Below are 18563 nucleotides of genomic sequence, written 5' to 3'. Positions count from 1 at the left end.
ACATGGATGATAGAAGTTCACTTGCGTGCAGTGATTACGTCTGTCGATGTTGACGCGAAAGTGAAAAAAAAAACTATAAACACAAATTTGACTATAACGGTGACGCGTTCTTCTCTGAGCAGCCAGTCTGCCCGATAACGCAACGGACGAGGTGACCAACTTCGAAGTTGGGGTGAACGAGGCGCCAGTGAGTCCGGAATTGGATCTGACTTTGCAGACGAGTAAGTACAATTCAAAAAGCCCAATGGACCGAGGGATGTTTTTAGTGGGTAGCGGGTGCAGTTGGTATGCTCAAAGCGAGGTATTTTTGCCGGGTTCCTATTCAGCGGAGGCTTTCGGGATTAGGATCTGATTTGGCTTGATTGGAGCTGATTAGAACGGCGTGCGGAGGCATTCCCCAAATTACGTAAAGCCAAAACACAAACGCCGAGGCATTCTGCATCCCCGTCCGACCCTTTCGCCCTCCCCCGCAGCAATATTACCAACCTTATTCTATATGTACCTACCCAATTGCGCATGTCAGTGGAAAGCAGCATCACTGGATCAATTATTTTGAGCGACCTTATTCTTCGGAACGAGGCGTGATCGATACGCGCTTCGGTTCATCCACAGCTGTAAGCGGAATCACAGCATCCAGGAGCCATAAATCTGCCGCTCGTAATTGCCGGTAGGTTCTGCGTATAGATTCCGATACCGGCATCTTACCGACGTTCCACCCGCTTTATAGCTCAGACGCAAACCCTACCCAACTTCCCGTTCCTCTGTTTCAAGATAAAAAAGAAAGTTGTAATTACCGCGCAAATGAAAAGTTGAGAAGAGTTTGTGTCTGAGCTATAAAGCGGGTGAATCGTCGGTAAAACACCGGTATCGGAATCTGTACGCAGAACCCTCATTGCATACCAACTATTGCCTCCTGCATGGTGCGCATGGAATTATACGTCTGTTGACTTTACTTGATGAAAATCGTCACGGCTCGAAGGTGTAATCAGGCGTGCGGATACAAGCGTGCGTTATTCGCGATTCAAAAGGGGGATGAGGGTGGGGGTGGAAAACGAGAGAGCCAGCTAGCAGGCTCGAGTAACTTCATTAGGAAAATGAGGCCTCTATTCTTTACCCCGCGTAGATGCGATTAGCAAAAGTAGCGTCGCGCAGGGGCGGGGGTGCGGTTTATAATTCACGCGGCAACTTCCACCAGCTAACGTAAACAATTAGTCGGATTAGGGAAAGGGGCTCGTGTAAGGCGGCAGAGTCGCGCCTTCGGCTTCGCGGTCCGCACGCGGATAACCCGCAGGGTTGATACGAGGGGATGAAACGGGGAACCGAGTTGCAGCCAGCCGGAATATCCGGAGCTACGTGTTTCTGATATGCATATATCTCGTTCTCCACTTAAACGTGTGTGAGTATGTGTATTATACCGTGTATAATGCATACGTAACGCGAATTAAGCGACGTGCCAGACGAGCTACGCGCTGTTCCGTTTCAGTGTCGAGATACGCACAGGGTGTCCCTTTTCCAAAACTACTCTCCTTTAGTCGATATTCATCCTCGAATTTAGGACCGGGAACCGTGCTTGATTCCAGTTTTTCAAAAAAAATACAAATACATGGAATTCTTCTTGGGAAAATAATTCTTCTCTTTCCAAAATATCCCTACACCATGTAGCAAAGATGATTATGGGACAGAATTTTGTTTCATGATACACGTGAACTTTCGTTCGTAATGTATTTATTACAATATAACAAGAAACAGAACTTCATACAATTATATACAATAGATGGCGTTTGTTACACCCAAAGCGGTATATAGCTCCAGATGAGAAGAACATAGAATAACAACTGCCTAGATCGTCGACCCAGTCTATTTCTTGAGTCTATCTTTATAGTTAGCCTCTTTCTCATTGGTTTATTATACCTCCAAGACACCATTTATACTCTTACGAAACCGGGACGCCCTGTCGATGATTGTTTGTACGCAAATGTACCTGCCGTATGCCCAAAATACTGTGTGTGTGTGCGTGTGTATATTACATATATATATACGTGGTGAAAATTCGCAAGGGGACAAGTGCACACCATGGTGATGCTGCTACTGGTGGTGCCGGTGGTGGAGGCTTGTTATAGCAGATTGTGCTACGGCACTGAATACATACGTGAGGAAATGCATATTTCAACCGAAAGATATACGCGCGTGTATGTGTATGTTGTATACATGTATATTACATATATAAATATACATACGTATGTACGTACATACCTACGCAATGCATATGTATGAACGAATTCTTCTACGCGATCGAATACGGGCGCCATGTATCAAAACCTCCACTGCACCGACACAATCTATATTCTGTAAATACATGTATACTGCATAAGCTTTACACTTTGAAGGAAAATGCATATTTTCTACAATACACGAGGGAGGGACGCGGTCCTGATGAAACATGGCCCAGATTTTCTCCTCGCTTTTCGCGCTCCTCGGGCACGAATTTAGGTAGATATAGAGCTGCGTATAATCATATTCTTTTCGTCTGGTTTCATTTCGTTTTCGGTTATTAATTGAAACTGGTTTTTCAGTGTTTCTTAAAATTATATCGTACCATTTTATATGGATTATAAGAGTAATAAAATTCCTCCGTGAATTTCAAATGATATTCTTACAACGATAGAGAGAAATACGATATCGCAGAAGCAACGAAAGGGGGTTTGAAATATCTTCATTGAAATAGACTTCCTCGTTCCTAATTTTTTTTTTTCAGACTCTCTTCCTTTATGCTTTTTCTTCTGTTTTTCAAACGTCTTTGGAAAATTTATTGAAAAAGTTATACGGTAGCCAGCTTATACCGAACTTATACCCACGCGCTTATACCTATAAGTTAGTCGTGGAACCTATTTCTACGTATAATATCCGACAGGAACTGCAGGAACAACTTTATCAATAAATTTCGCTACAGATGAAATAAAAAAAAAAAAGGAGAATGATTCACCTTTATATAAAGGAAGAAAAACTAAAAGAAAGACGTTCTTTGAGCGAGGAAAAAAATTTCAAAATGCCAATATATGTATACACAAGTTCTTTGCCCTTTTCGAAAATGTTCGTAGCGCCATCGTTGTTCCGTCGTTTCGTTTCGCGACCGTCGCGTCGAGGCATGGGTAATAATTCGTTGATTTTTTCCCCTCCTCCATTCACGGAAGACGCGAGCGGCTTATAGAATAGGAAATTTCTCAAGTGCCAGGAAAGCCGGGATACTGTAGAGGTATGTAACAGCCTCCGAGCAAGAACAATGTAGGGTAAACGGGCCTGAAACACTTCTCAGAGAAATGGTCTAGACTTCCGTTATACAAGGTAGTGCGGTTGGACGGTTTAATAATGTAACTGATACACTGTACCTACACTCGTGCATAGAATATACACGTACATACATACGTATACATATTACATATAGATACCATAACGCGGTATCCACGACGGCAAGGAATTGACGTTAAGTATGACTCTATTGTTGCCAACAATGGACCAAGTTTAGGCGCCGCGACTTCCTACTCCTGGCGTTTTACCAACGGGAAAGGGTGCCGGTATAGGTAGATGGTTACACGGAGAGAACTAACAGTAATATAACGTTGCATATTAATACACCTACCAAGCGAATTTAATCACGTGTAATAATATTGAGATTGATTATGCCCAGACGTTCCGAGCCTTTGTCTAAGAATATTGTTGCCCTGTTCTATTTTATCTTTCCACTTTGACATGTGTGTAACGTATATCTTGAAACATCTGGAAATCAGTTACAGCCAGAGAAAAGGGCCAGGAATACGTCGAGGTTTTAATCGGCGTCCTTACAGCCATAACTCTTCTTCTTCTTCTGGTATTCGTTATCATCTTACTGCTCAGCCGGCGACAGAAGCTACAAAACTCACCGACCGTTCTGAAAAATCCCTTCGGATTCGCTATCAACATGAAGGTGATTAATACTTAGTACACGGTTTCTTTATCTACAGATATCAATTTCCATCAGACATGTACATTGATCGTCTGTTAGAGAATCGAACAAAAAAGGGGGGGAAAACTGTGAGGAGATTCGAACCCTCCGTCACTGGATTTATGGTGTCGTTTTCTTTTCTCTACGTTTTACACCTGTTTGAAGGGTCTGCTGCTGAACCTAACACCAAGTGGAATGCTTCGCGACAACGGGCACGCCGGTTCCCCTGGCGCCGCCGAAGATTTAAGCATGCACGAGTCCCTGACAATGGAACAATTTCACTCGCCCCTCGTCGCCGCTCATTCGCTCTCCTTCGAGCCGACCTACGTGACGGTGGTTAAGACTGGTAAGAGCTTGCAAGAAAAGAAACACTTGTCGGCAGTTTTATTTTCCTTTTATTTTTACTGCTTTGCTTCTTTTTTCATTTTTTTGCGATGAAATAAAAACCCGAGATGGGCTGAGAGGACGTTTTTGTTCCTCAAAACACGATACTGACAATGAATTAACGCGCCTGAATTCAGACCACCCGAATTGCGTCACTGCGAAGCGGGCTGCACGCCGTAAGGCGCGCCGGAGAAAAATTTTGATGCAAAACTTGCAAGAAAACTAGAACATTTTTTGTTCTGTTAACAGTGTCTCTGGACGCAGTGAAGGATTTCGAAGACATCGAGGACGAGGATATCGGAGGTTCCTCCGAGGCGTACGAGAGTAAGCCACGAGGTGGAGTAAAGACGGATTTGGTAGTTAAGGGTTCGTCGGGGTGCAGCAGCTACGCCTCGCCCACTTCGCATCAGGTTAAATCCGGCTCGAGACATTCGCAGAATTACAGAACGCTGCAGTCCGGTTCGAGGGGGACAAACCCTCCTGTGGTATCGTCAGCGTCTCCCCAGAGGGACCTTGACCTCTGGCATTCTAAACGGTGGCATACCGCGCCCAAGGAGAAACACAAGGTTCGTGTAAGACCGCCACTAATTATGACTGCGCGCTGTACGCGCGATAAGACAGCCGCAGGGGCGGAGGAATGGGGCGCCTTGCTTCGCCCCCCTCCCCCCTCTCTACCCCCCCCCAACTCAGGATCTTGAATTCCGTCTCGTTGCGGTTCGTTAATGAATCGGATGGCGCTGTGCGAGGTGCAGACAGCCATAAATCCCCTAAAGTCTGCTCACGTCTGCTCGGCTGGAACGAACCTACAGCACACGGTCTCGGGTCCTCACGGTAGAGTATTAAAATAATGGAAGTTGACGGCGCGTTAATTAGCCGACACCTCCGCGCTGCTTCCACGACGGCGTTAAAACCACCCGCCTTCGCCATATCATATGCGTATCATATACCTGTACCTCATGTTTATGACGGTTGGAAATTGAGTGGCAAGTTTGCTAACTGCTTAGTGGATATGCGGTTCTTGTTTGCCCGACAGTTAACCGCGCTTTCCGACCTTCCAGTTCACCTTGTAATCCTTTCGGTATTCGTGCAACTGGTGCACTTGTGCCAATTCAGTTCTACCTTGTGTAGAAACTTGCGGAATCTACACTGTAAGAAAGTTTTAAAGCTACCTTTTTTTTTGACTACACGTCAGATACCGGCACCCGTCGTCTGCTGGAACATCGCACCGAGCATGAGCAGGCCATACAAATGCAAAGAAACAGAACCGACGGAAATACCAAGACAGTGTCTCCGCGTTGCTGAGAAACTCGGTTCGGGTCACATCGGCGAGGTGAGTTTACACCGAGGGTAATGACTGTCGTAACTAGTCGATATACAGCCCTCCCTCCACTCGTACGAGGCGAATTCAATAATCTCAACAATCTTGCTAGCCTCCCTTAACGACGTCCAATTACCCACTTAATCTCAACGCCCCAATTCTACCCTGATGATGCATACTTCCTGATTAGTTTTCCCCCTCCCCCTCCCGCCACCCCCGAGGAATAATTATCCTCCTAATAATATAATCGATCGTCAATTTTACGATCGAGTTCTTTTCTCTCGCCCTGACTTTCTGCACGACACCGTTCCTCACCCGCCTTCAAACCCATGCAGGTCATCATCTGCGAGACGGTTGGACTCGGCGCCGTTCTTCACGGCGTCGGTAAGCTGGTTGTTGCCCGGGTGCCACCGATCGGCGGTGACGAGGCCCTCAGGGAGGTCAAGTTTCTCTCAAACCTCGTCGATCCGAACCTGGCCCGCGTTTTTGGCGTCTGTGCCGGTGACCCCGCACCCTGGACCATCATGGAATACACGGAACTTGGAGACCTCGCTCATTATCTGCAGTACAGCGTTCCTCTGACCGGTGCAACGAGGACTAGTTGCAGTCTGAAGGCCCTCAGGTACGTGGAATCATCACCGATCGGGAATCAGTGACGATTTGTGATAGAAAATCGCCTGGTACTTATTATTTCCGTCGAATCCTACCTCTCAGCGCCGGCGGATAGGCAACCGAAGTTACGCTAATGACAGGGAGGCAAACCTCAACGTAACTTCGGTTGCCTGAAATACGGACCTCAAACGTAATTGCGATTGCCTAACCGCCAACATTGAGCAGCGAGATTCGCCGATAACTTCGATTTTCGTAACACCGATCATCGACTTGCTCTACACGGCCGTGTAAATAGCGTCGCGGATAAGGCACCTCAGTCAGTCAGAAGGAGTCAGTGACGATTTATGCTAGAAAAACGTCTGGAACTTATTTACGTCGAATCTCGCCGTTCAGCGCCGGCGGATAGGCAACCGAAGTTACACTTATGACAGGGAGACAGACCTCGAATGTAACTTTGGTTGCCGGTCTGCCGGTACCAAGGAGCAAATACGGGCCTCAAACGTAACTGCGGTTGCCTAACTGCCGGCGTTGGACAGCGAAATTAACCGATATCTTTGATTTTCGCGACCCTGATCACCAATTTTCCACAGTCAAGGCTGCCTGCTCTACATGGGCGCGCAAATAGCGTCCGGGATGAGGTACCTCGAGTCGAGGAATCTCGTACACAAGGATTTGGCAGCTCGTAATTGTCTCCTGGGACGTTCTTACGCCGTAAAAGTAACCGACATCGCGATGTGCAGCGATCTGTACAAGAAGGACTATTGCGACATCGGCGGAAGGCCTCCGGCGCCAATCAGATGGCTGCCATGGGAGAGCGTGCTCTTGGTGAGTGTCGACCTCGTAATTCGTTAATCCGTCTTTCGTATTTCCGTCATCTTGACTCCTCGTGTCTTTTTACAGGACAGATACACCTGCGCCAGCAGCGTTTGGTCCTTCGCCGTCACACTTTGGGAGGTAATGAGCTTGGCTCGGGAAAAACCCTTTCAGCATCTCAGCAACGAGCAGGTCATCCAGAATGCCGAGCTAATGTATTACGGGGGAGAGCTGCAGGTGAGGGTTATCCTACTTCTTATTCTATAAGTCGTTTGTTTTTTTCTAAACATATAACTTCATTCGTACACTTTTATTTTGCACTACAGGTGTTTCTGCCGAAGCCAACTATGTGCCCGGAAAATGTTTACAAGCTGATGTGCTCCTGCTGGAAACGCGAAGAAACCGTACGGCCGAGTTTCAAGGAGATCTGCGGGTTCCTGGTCACCGTTAATGGCGACTACATGCCAGCGTAGAATGTAAATCGTCGTGCTTGACTGTGATAACTGACGAAGAGCGCTAGGGAATCGATCTGTATGCGTCAACGTTTCGTTTAATGTATCGCGCTGTTTCCTGAGATGATATTAGTAGGGCAGTCAGCCTCTCTCGGCCGAAATTCTTAATGATACATCATCCTAGCGCGTATAAATGATGAATAATTAATTGTCAGCTTGTGACAATCCTTAGATATATAAAAAGCATATAATTATGTATATTCGATTATGTACGATATGTTTACGACACAACGTTGTGGTTGTTAAGATTTCCGCTGACGAAAAAAATAATTTACATACTTGGATGTAGCTGCTGAAAATTGTTCGCGATAAAACAACAATAGCCGGAGAAATCTGATAAACGGTGGCGGTGAGAAGGTTTGGAGAAAATGATAATCTAACGAACGAAAAATTACCGTGCAAGTTTAATTTTTCGAACGATAAGCTTTTCACTGATTTCCCGATGATAAGTATTCCGTTTGTACACCGAATGCGTGAGTGATGTTAACGATTAATTAATTACACGATGTACAGATCCTTAACTCTATAGTAATTAAAGTATAAATCGCGATATAAAATTGTAGGTATATTATACGAATAATTTGATCGTATTATATTGTACAATGTATAATAGAAAATTCTATAGAATCTAAAAGCTGACTAATCTACGAACTTGTATATTATAGCGTATACTTTAAATTATATATAATGCGTCTAAATGAGTAATACCGTTTTAATTTACAAAACTAACAAACAATTTCTATAGTTAAAATTAAGGGAAAGTTTCGCTACCGGTAGTATTAGACTCGGGATTGCATTTTTCGCGCTCGCTTCTCATAATTTATTCTATTAAGAGTCGCAGCGGTAGAAAATTTAAAGTTAAAAGGGTTCTGATTATTCGTATAACGACGGTTCTACGCTAATAACTCGGGTCTCTCAAAATTGTGCCGCATTATTCAAATCCGTAATGTTTGTTTTTCGCTCTTCTACGAATTCCCACGAATGCGTCTAACGAAGGACTGGAATTCGTGCCAGTAGTTTTTCCAAATGTACCTAATCCATCAAAGAAGTGACTTTCGTTGAATTAAATTCGACTGGAATCGGTGAAATCGATTCCAATCATTTCTAACGACGGAGTAAAATTCGGTTCCCACCAATTTCCGTTCAATGTAACGACAATTGATGGGAGCGTCAAAAAAGGTTACAGGAAAATAATCGCAGAACCGAAAATGATATCGTTAATGTCGCCGTTTTGCGTGGAAATCAGGAGGCAGTTTACCTGCACCGGTGTCCAAATAATTCAAACAGGGAAACTTGAATTTTTTTCTGTCTTATAATGCCAGGCTATGTCACGACGCAATTCGTCTCTCAGACAAATTGGCCGTCCAATCGGTAATATTCCAACCCTGTACAGGTGAACCAGGAAATGTTTGCGACATATAAGTAAGTGCTGGTCAACGGAATGGATACGTTTGTCCGAGGGGTGGAAGCCTGAAGGCTGGGTGGACGGTCAGCCGGGTCACGAGCTTTTATCCACACTCGTTTGTGTCCCCGTGTCCATTAGCCGAAATGAAATTGGGCAAATTGTCCCATTAGACAAAGCGAAACGTGAGTCGTTACTCGGACTTGGACATTCGTTTTTACCGGGACTCACGAACACCGGAAGCCGGCTGACGACGCGACGTCCCATTTATGCATCGCAATTTATGCATGTTTATACACGACGCGAGTCGCGTTTGATGGATGGAATAACGAAAGTATGTACGATTATTCCTAACTACGAAATCGATGGTGTTTCACCTGAAATTATTATCGATGCTTCGAATTATTAAGGGAAATAGTCGTACAAGTTCAGAATTTAGCACTTCAAAAGAACGACATTCACGATTTAATCGAATGTTTTTCAGACGATTTGTGAAAACCTGGTCAGCGAGCAAAATAAGCTCAGAAGCATTAAATTAGGAAGAAAAATACTTGAGTTTAATCATTCACAATGTTTCAATTGTAATAAAATATATTCTCAAATTTTAGCTTCGAGTAATTCATACTCGATGAATGCTGAGTATAGAGTTTCCATACAGCTGGGAAAAGTAGCGAAAAACATCTACAGATTGGGCGTTATTGGTAAGCGAAGACTCGAATGGAATGAAATTAGTAGAAATTGCAAAGATGTAACGTTAATCAAAATACCGTATATAACTGTAATAGAGTAAATGAACAACCCTTTTTCGTTCCCACTTCTGTGACGAACTCCACACCTGAAGAATTTGCCAAGTCACCGGTCTTGAGTTTACAGAAACATCCTTTCAGTCCAGTCAAATATTATCATCGATTTTCCTAAAGATTTCTCCTCCTTTCCTGTAACTTTTCATCCAGACGTTGGGTCTCATGAATCCATCAAAAGCGCGCGCATCAACTTTCGCAATTTCGTGGAACCAGATTTCTCTTAGTTCTATTAGTTAGTATAAGAAAAAAATCTGCCCAAAAAACTAGGACAGGGGCTTGAAGTTTGGAGCAGACTTTACAATTAGTGATGTTGAAAAAACGTTTTAGCCAGAAAATATACCAGCCGAGTCTCGACCCTAATTGACCGTGTTCATGACGCGGTGTAAATAATGGTAAATTTTTCACAGCATTCAAAATACAGCGTATTAAGCACACGCATATCTGTCGACAAAAACTTACGACTTCCTTTCGGCCTGCGATGCACGTTATGTATATCGTATACGTACTTACCTACGTACCTATAATACGAAGATATGGCTCGAGGCGTTTCGATTGCAACTCGTCCTCCTCGGAGATAGCAAAACCGGCCTGGCGATTTCAACCAGCTCGGGGCTGCTCGGCCCTTCTCTTCGTCGGTTGAAGTCCGATAAGAGCCGTAGTACATGGCATTGGAATGAATAAAAAACCGTCCAGCTACTCCTTGGAAACTGAATGTAAGTATAACCATGCCACTTTGCTTTGGTGGCGTTGCTGCTTGTTTTAAATAACACGCGTTGCGAGAATAAACCAAAGCGGTGTGTATACGTTAGATATCGTTGTATACCTGTGCACGTCACACGCCATGCCAATTCCTTATCGCAAAAGTCATTTCAATGTCCGTTGAATGTTTGACGAGTATATCGCTGAAAAACTTGATGGAAGATAATTTGAATTTTAAGTGTATGGAAAGTATTCTAATTACTCTATAGGCTGCCTGTATTTTTACACATGAAAAGAAACGCCTTCGGTGTTATTGGGTGTAATGTAATGTCGAATGTCGAGAATTTGATGCGATAAAAGGTGAGGAGAATTAGAAGCCTCGAAGGAAATATTCTTAATTATTTATGTCTCATTGACCTCGACGGAAAATCGTGATACAGCCGTTGGTTTTATTTCAGTGCTGCTATTAGATGCACGACGACTGCTGTAAGGATTTTCATGGACTAGTTTTACGATGAGAGACTTGACATTTCTGTACAATATAACCACGTGTATAAAGTACGTTAAGATCAAGCAATAAGGCGAGAATCTGAAGATGACGCGATGTCAAGACTGCGGTCATGTGATCATTTTTCATTTTTTAGTGCGTAAAATGGGTAGACGAAAAAACCGAGCCCGTGATTTTTATTTTTCGTTACATGGACCTCGAGTTTTTCAATTTAGGGACGTTTTTCTTTAACGCTACCTTCGGACAGTATCGATCGATTTCATATTCACGTATATTTATCTCAAACACATTTCGTCGTACTTGGATTTTTCGTTTTTCGTTTTTCCTGAAAGTACTTTTTCCCACTGGACGAGAATTTTATAATCTTAATTCTACAGGAAACACCGCGCGATTAATATACGCAATTAAGATTAACAGCTTAATATATTATCCTCCTCTTTCAATTCTGAACCAGTAAAGTCTACGTAACTTTACTTCTAAGTTACAGTAAAAAATTTTTGAATCTTTTGAAAGGATAATGTTGAATTCGGGTTTAAACGGGTAATAATTTATTGCTAAGCACTGCCTTGAACCTAATCAGTACTTAACCGCAAACGGTTACAAAAGCCTTGCACTAGTTGAAAGAAAAATTTGCTCAACATTTATACATACATATGACGGTGGAATTTAATCTCACTGAGATCGGTGCTTGGAAGTTTATAACAAAAAAAAAAACAATCCTGCAACGCACGTATCGTGCTATGCAATTCTTATCGTCGACGTTGTCGAGACTCCGGAAATTTTCGCAATTTGCGTATAAAACGGCGGGGCATTCCCGACATATCGGTGATGAACAATAATTGTTTTTTTCAACCGTATTGCGCCAATTAGCGCGTGATCGAGACAATCTCTGAAAGATATCGCTAATCGCGTTTCGTTCGCTCGTTCGCTCGTCCCCACGCAAAAACTTTCTTATTATTATACGTATAACGTACGCGCCCACGCTTCCAACATTGCGAATGTCTGACGTCCCCCTTTACAAATGTGTAAGTGGTTACGCAGAGATCATGGAAGCGTTAAAGCGCGTGCGTGTCGAACACCTTCCTTCGTATAATAGTAGCCGCACGGGAAAGTGCCGGCATTAATTCGTAAACAGTCAACGAACGATCGAGAAGAGTAACAACGCGACGAGGTTTGCCAAAATGCGATTCGTTTGTATTTTTCTATTCACCGTCACGGCGCTCGTCGATCTTCCAGGTGAGTCCGAACCTCCGTTTCGTTGCAACGATTTAATTTCTAATCGATTTCAAGTAAGATCCTAAAAACCCAAGCATTCTTTCGATAAAATTTCACTCTCGGTGTACCGGATAAAGCAGCAGTGTTTTCACACCGTGAACCGAATTCAAGCCGCATCGCGTTCGTACCAAGATGAAATGATCGATGACGAAATGATATAAATCGAACATCGGTAAGCAATTTTTATCGCCAATTCGTTTTCAGGTAAATCTGCCGGCGAAACTTGCCCAATGGAAAACTGCATGTCGGCGAATCGTTGCGACACTCTTTGGAAAGGGGCTGAATGTCCGAACAAACAGGAAGTCTGCTGCAGCGTTGGTGAGTTATACATGGAGGGTTGAAGGGTTGAGGAGGACCATCTCCGTGTTTGGAAAGTGCCCGTAAACCAGAGAGAAATTAAAATGGGAATGCCGGAGCAAAAGTTCCACAAAGCTCCGATCAGATTGTTTCTCTTTGTTGGTTATAAGCGCCTTTCCGGTGACTCGTTGAACCAATTTTCCAGTTAAAAACCCCATACGAGATACTTATTCTTACCTCTACTCTCCGTAATGAGTGATTAAGGTTCGTTACATACGACCTTCCGACTTATTCGTCGGTACAATTTCAGTGAAGAGACATCAGGAGACATCCTGCCGGCATTACGGTGGCGAATGCCTCAACAATTGCAACCAAATCTTAAAACGTCCTGGTCCATGTCCCGGCAACAAGGTATGCTGCGTCCTGGTCGACTGATCGATGGATCAGATAATGTGAATGGTGGACTGATCGTCGGTTGAATTGTGTTTTGAATAAATGAATTAAGAATACGAATGAGAAAATTTACCTCCTTATCTATCATTTAAAATCCTACAATCATTCCGCGACAACGTTTATATCGGTTTGGTCTTACAAAAATACACCGTGCTAAAGTTGGTTTAAAAAAAAAAAAAAAGAAAGAAACTACGTGCATCTTCAAGATCACGAGTTACGGCTTACTTTTATTTATCAAACCTAAAAACAAACTCCTGCGCGAACATAATTATACGGAAAAATCCATCCGAACCCAAACAATTGCTGACGTCTAACGTTTTTAAATTTATTTTTAAAAACTTCTGCAATTGTCCCAACTCTAAAACAGTACCCTAAATTTTTTATTCAAGTGGTTGATTATTGTTCGTTATTGTTGAGAGTGATTTTGAAAATAACGTTTTTCACAATGCTCAAAAAGTATATCTTCTCTTTTAAAGATTTCAAGATCGCCCTCCTGATGTACCGATTTTTTTAATTAGATTCAATTTTGTTTTTCTTTTTTTTTTTTTTTTTATCAATTGAAACATTGTTTGAACATTTCCAAAAAATTCAACAAACTTCGATCTTTCACTTGGAACATTTTTAGACCGGTTTCATTGTGGAGCGATTTTTGTCTATATTTTTGACACATTCAACTTGTTTTATCAACTTCGTAATGAAACCAGTCTAGAAATGTTCTAAGTGAAAAATCTGTAAAAAAAAGACGCATGGAGAATTTTTCACGAACTTTCAGACCGTTTGAGCAATGTTTTAGTTAATCAAAAAAATTAAAAAGTGTTGCAAGAAATATATAAAAGCGGATCGGCCGGTCACGAGCCCGATCTTAAAATGTTTGGATGAGAAAATACAGTTTTAAAAATATTTCAATGTTGATGTTGTTGCGACTCCGGAAATATTCACAATCCGCAGCTAAATTCCGGGACTTCCCCGATACATCGGTGATGAACAATCACTGTTTTCAACTGGCAAATTGAACGCGGACGATTGCGCGAATCATTGCAGCTTGATCGAATTGTAATTAAACATACAAATTACGCAGGTAACAAAGCGTGTGCGTGCGAACACCATTGTTTATAAAACAGTAGCCGCAACGAGTCAATAATCTGTAAGAAAAAAATCCGCCTCCATACCTGCGACACAACTAAAATCCTCCGACGATACTGTAACGCGTTTGATGTTCCTGGTCGTACAAAGTGGTTTAAAAAAACCGTAAGCAGCGTCAAGGTCGTCGATGTTTTTTGCCCCCACCTTTAACCGTTTATCAAATGATAAACAAAACGTCTCGTCTCCCTGAAACATTTTTACGTAGGTAAGGAAATCCGTACGACAATTCGAAGGTCGTATTGAATTTTGCCGATCGTTCAATGGCGTTGCACGCGAATTCGTATGATACCCGTCGCGTTTCATCCGAGCTGAAGGAGACGGCTTCGGGGGTAGAACGAAACCGACTGTAAGAAAGAAAAGAAGGGTGCCGGGGGCGGTGGGGAAGGAAGACCGGCGAGTAACGAGGGGGACGAGGACAAGAACAGGGATGCCGGAGGCGCTGCAGGCAGACGCGAGTCGCAGTCGTTTCGTCCCCCGGAGGCGAGTTCTGAGCGAGGATGACGCCGCTCGCGGTGGCTTCAAGGATGGGGAAGTCGGGGTCGGGGTCACCTGGGGGCCCGTCGAGGCCGCCCGCCGGAGATGGGGGTGGAGGAGGGGGGGGCGGAAACGGGCAGAGATAGCGGTGCGGCTTCGCGGCCAGCGCCTGCGGCGAGAATGAGACAATGCGCGGCCTGCCGCGCCGCCTCGGGCGAAGCTGCGGAAGGCGGCGGGTGTAAGAGGACCTCTCTTCGAGGCTGTAACGACGCCCGCCGGGCTCTCTGCCCCACGGCTGGCAACAGAACGGAGAAAATTATAAGCGCGGAATGAAATATTAATAATAAACAATATACCTATACCCTCCGAGAGAGAGAGAGAGAGAGAGAGAGAGGGAGGGAGAGGGAGACGCCGCATGTAATGCGCAGCTTGCAAGCATGTGAGACTGCAATCGTCGTCGAATGTATCGCACGTATATTACGCACGCTGAACTTCCGTGTAATTATTCTGCGATTTGTTGTTGCACGGTGAAATAACGCTAATCACGTTCTGGACGTAGTTACGCGGAATTAGGATATTGCGGTACGAAGTTTAGGGTCGAGGCGATGTTTCGATCTGACCGATTTCGTGATGTTCTGTTATTTATTGTACTCGTAGGTTGGTCGGAACTTTGGTACGAGTGCTTAATGTATTGCGTGTAGGTTCATTTTGTTTTATTCAAGAATTGGTTATTGTTATGTCGGAGGTGTGGATGGAATTGACTTTGCAATATTACTGTGGTGCACAACTTTCGATTGTTACGGCTTGCACAAGTGGTACCAAAGTACACGAGAATCGATACAACTACCCAAGCGTCTGTCAAATGTGGATTGAACCAGTTTCGCGGATTGGTGTACTAATTATAGAAATTAGGAATCAGATTTTCTGACCTATCCGTCTTCCCAGAATCTGCTTCAATACGGTAAATACTTAAAAACTTCCCGTTACGGTTTTTTTTTTTTCACCGATGTAACGATGCCGAATCTGCAATAATATGCATACCGACAATCAAAATCTAAAAAACTAATGGTAGAATCAATGCAACAATACAAGTTAAAACATGCGTATGATAAAAAAGAGTGCGCGCTTGTCGGTGTAAAAATTACGTGTAATCTAATTTTCAACTTAGGCAAATTTATTTTATAATTATTACAAGTAATAATATATTATCTATTTAATTTCGCTTTAAGAGCACTTGGTCTATTTGAAGCAAAAAATATATTTCCTTTAGTTACAAACTGATTGATCGACATAATTTTACAGCCGCTGAAATACTTTATGAAAAAAGAACCACAATATTTTCTGACAAGGCTAGTATTTTCGCTACCAATCTTGAAAAAATAGCAAATTTTTACATGAATTTCATTTGAACATTGAATAACTTTTGAAAGAGTAAAGTTATGAAAAAATTATAAGTGATCTTTTTTGTAGAGCATTGAATTTACGTACATTGCCTCGTTACTGATCTGCAAAATTCAAATTAAACAAACAACATTATTATCGCGTTTTAATTGAATGAAAAATGTAAGATTGCGTTCAGAAACCACTGAGTATCAACGTTCAGGGATCAAATAATAACAGGCGTCCCATTTCCTATTCCTGCAACTATTATCCGTGTGTCTTTGGGGAGAGAGAAAAAAAAAAAAATAAACAAATAAAAAATTCCATACGCGTCTGAATCACCGCCGCACGCGGAAGAAGAATACCGAAGATGGTCTCGCGGTCCTTGGGTCTTTGCTGGATGTGCAGCGGTGGATGCATCGCGGTATGAATACGATGTGGGCACCAAACTACCGGAGGCAATTTCCTAATTGCAGTGAGCGAGAGGTTTCAGGTACGTGTACACGAAGACTCGGGGGCGGGAGCCGGAGGCGGGAGGAGAAGAAAGAAGAGACCGGGTCTCGGAGGGCAAGGATGGGAGAGGGGGGGGTTTGGGAGGTGGAGGTAGAGCCGAACGCCCCCGCAACCGTAACCTAGCTCCAAGATCCTCGGAGCACGAGGCTCACGAAGAGCCGGAGGCCCTCCGCACTCTTTCCCCTTTTCATCTCGTCGCCGCGCCGAAGGTTGGCAGGGTGGGGGGCGGCGGGGGGGGGGGGGGAGGGGGAAAAAACGAACCCCCGATCACCGAGTTTCCTCTCACGGCTCGTCGCCGAGGAGGTGGTGTGCCTACGAACGGCGGGAGTATGCGAAGGCGGTGGAACACCTCCGACTGTTCGCGGATAATGGGGCCTTTGTTCGACGACACAGCCTCCGGCCGGTCAACGGACCTCGAGGATCTTGGGAATAATCGTGCGGTTTTGCTCTCCGCAGTGGACCCGATGATTTCCAGATCGTTGTCAGAGATGAAAACGCGGGATTCGTCATCGCGGTGAAAGAGATTCGGAACAGATTCGATGGGGTCGGGTTGAGGTTTCGAAGATGAAAAGTTGAGACAGCGTCTGATTCCGAATTGTTTGGTGGAGACACTTTGAGTAGAGAAATCAAACTTTCGAGAAACAACAAGGTTTCGAATGGTTCGAAACCCTACGGCTCAAAGTTTCGATAGAGAAAAATTACAATTCGCGTTATTTACTCAACGAGTGGGTGGAAAAGATGAGAAAAACCGATGATCGGAATTACCAGGATCCCGAACGATGAAATATCGATACTCCAAAACGAAGCCGGATCAAAGTGGTGAAATTTCATCGAGCTAGACATTCACAGACCTGAAAATCTTGGATCATTCGAAATTTCGATCTTTCAGATTGGCAAATTTTCTCATCTTCGCACTTTCGGAAGTTTGAGCGTCAAGTTTCCGACCATTCGAGAATTTGATGTTTCGTCAAAGTTTGCTTTCTTTGCTTTAAGTTTCGTCAGCAAAAAAAAATCGGAACTTGACGCTTTCGAAACTTCGACCTCGTCTCGATTTATTGACCAGGGGGGCTTTTTTCGACGGGTTCGTATGTCTCGGGAAACTGAGGCACGAACGCTAATGAATTATTTTGGTGAAAATTGGGAATTCGATACCGGGTATCCCCCTCCGGTCGACGCCGGGTGGCGTCTCCACCGTAAACGAAACCAGATGCCCCACTGCCGCAAGGCCGAGGACGTCCTATTCTTCGAAGACAATTACACGAAGATCGATCAGGCTCTGGTCATCTTCGTAGGTACATACCTGAGTCTCAATTCGACGTATAGATTACAGTAGAGTGTGGGAGAAAAAAGAAAGGGAGAATTTTTTCACAAGATGCCGTGCAACGGATGTTGTTCGGCTTATCGTCTTGTCCAGTCGTCGTCAACTTGAGTTTCGGTGACAGCGCGATCGTAATGGTATGCCGAAATCACGCAGTATCATGTCTCGAGAGATACTCGAGAGTACCTATCCAACTTGATAAATCGGTTGATGAAATAGTTGCAATTAAAGGCGAACACGCAGGTTATAAATATACAAAACGCGATTCGGATCTGCTATCCAAGGTAATTGTCTTATATTTATATTTCAAGTTTCTTTTTTCGTTCCAATTTCCCTACCGAAGTTGGAACCGTGTAACTGGACCCATGCCTGCGGGCAGTACCGACGTCTCTTTCTCTCTCCGTCGCTCTCATTCGGTTGTCGCTTATTTACAACTTCGTTTTTTCTCAACTTTAATAGGCGAAACAGGGGAGGGGGGTGGGGGGACTCTCGATTGCTGCAGGAAGAGGATAACGCTCGTTGTTGGTGGGCCACGGCGGTTAGTCTGATCCACGATTACGAATCGTTCTTGGCTCTCTCACGTGACCTCTGCGGCGGGTGGGTGTGTGCTTAACCTTTTTGATGGAAAGGGAGATCGAGCGAACGGGCGGTAAGAGGGGGGCGGAGACGGGAACGGGGGG

General features: G+C 44.0%; 1 protein-coding gene across 2 annotated transcripts in view; it reads left to right on the top strand.

Annotated features, from left to right (window-relative positions):
• The window catches only part of LOC124297921 (discoidin domain-containing receptor 2-like), a 37124-nt gene extending 28841 nt beyond the window's left edge, over nt 1–8283 (top strand). For both annotated transcript variants that reach the window (XM_046749330.1, XM_046749329.1), the window contains 9 exons: nt 123–221; nt 3786–3961; nt 4145–4325; nt 4613–4929; nt 5556–5693; nt 6017–6303; nt 6884–7118; nt 7194–7343; nt 7433–8283. In XM_046749330.1, the coding sequence (XP_046605286.1) occupies nt 123–221; nt 3786–3961; nt 4145–4325; nt 4613–4929; nt 5556–5693; nt 6017–6303; nt 6884–7118; nt 7194–7343; nt 7433–7579 (1730 nt within the window). In that variant the 3' untranslated portion in view covers nt 7580–8283. The remainder of the gene's footprint in view (nt 1–122; nt 222–3785; nt 3962–4144; nt 4326–4612; nt 4930–5555; nt 5694–6016; nt 6304–6883; nt 7119–7193; nt 7344–7432) is intronic.
• Nucleotides 8284–18563: the final 10280 nt, after the last annotated feature.

The sequence above is a fragment of the Neodiprion virginianus genome, chromosome 2, assembly GCF_021901495.1.
Source record: "Neodiprion virginianus isolate iyNeoVirg1 chromosome 2, iyNeoVirg1.1, whole genome shotgun sequence".
In the NCBI taxonomy this organism is placed as follows: Eukaryota; Metazoa; Arthropoda; class Insecta; order Hymenoptera; family Diprionidae; genus Neodiprion; species Neodiprion virginianus.
Note: the sequence above shows the minus strand (reverse complement) of the source record. Positions and strands in the feature narration are given on the sequence as shown.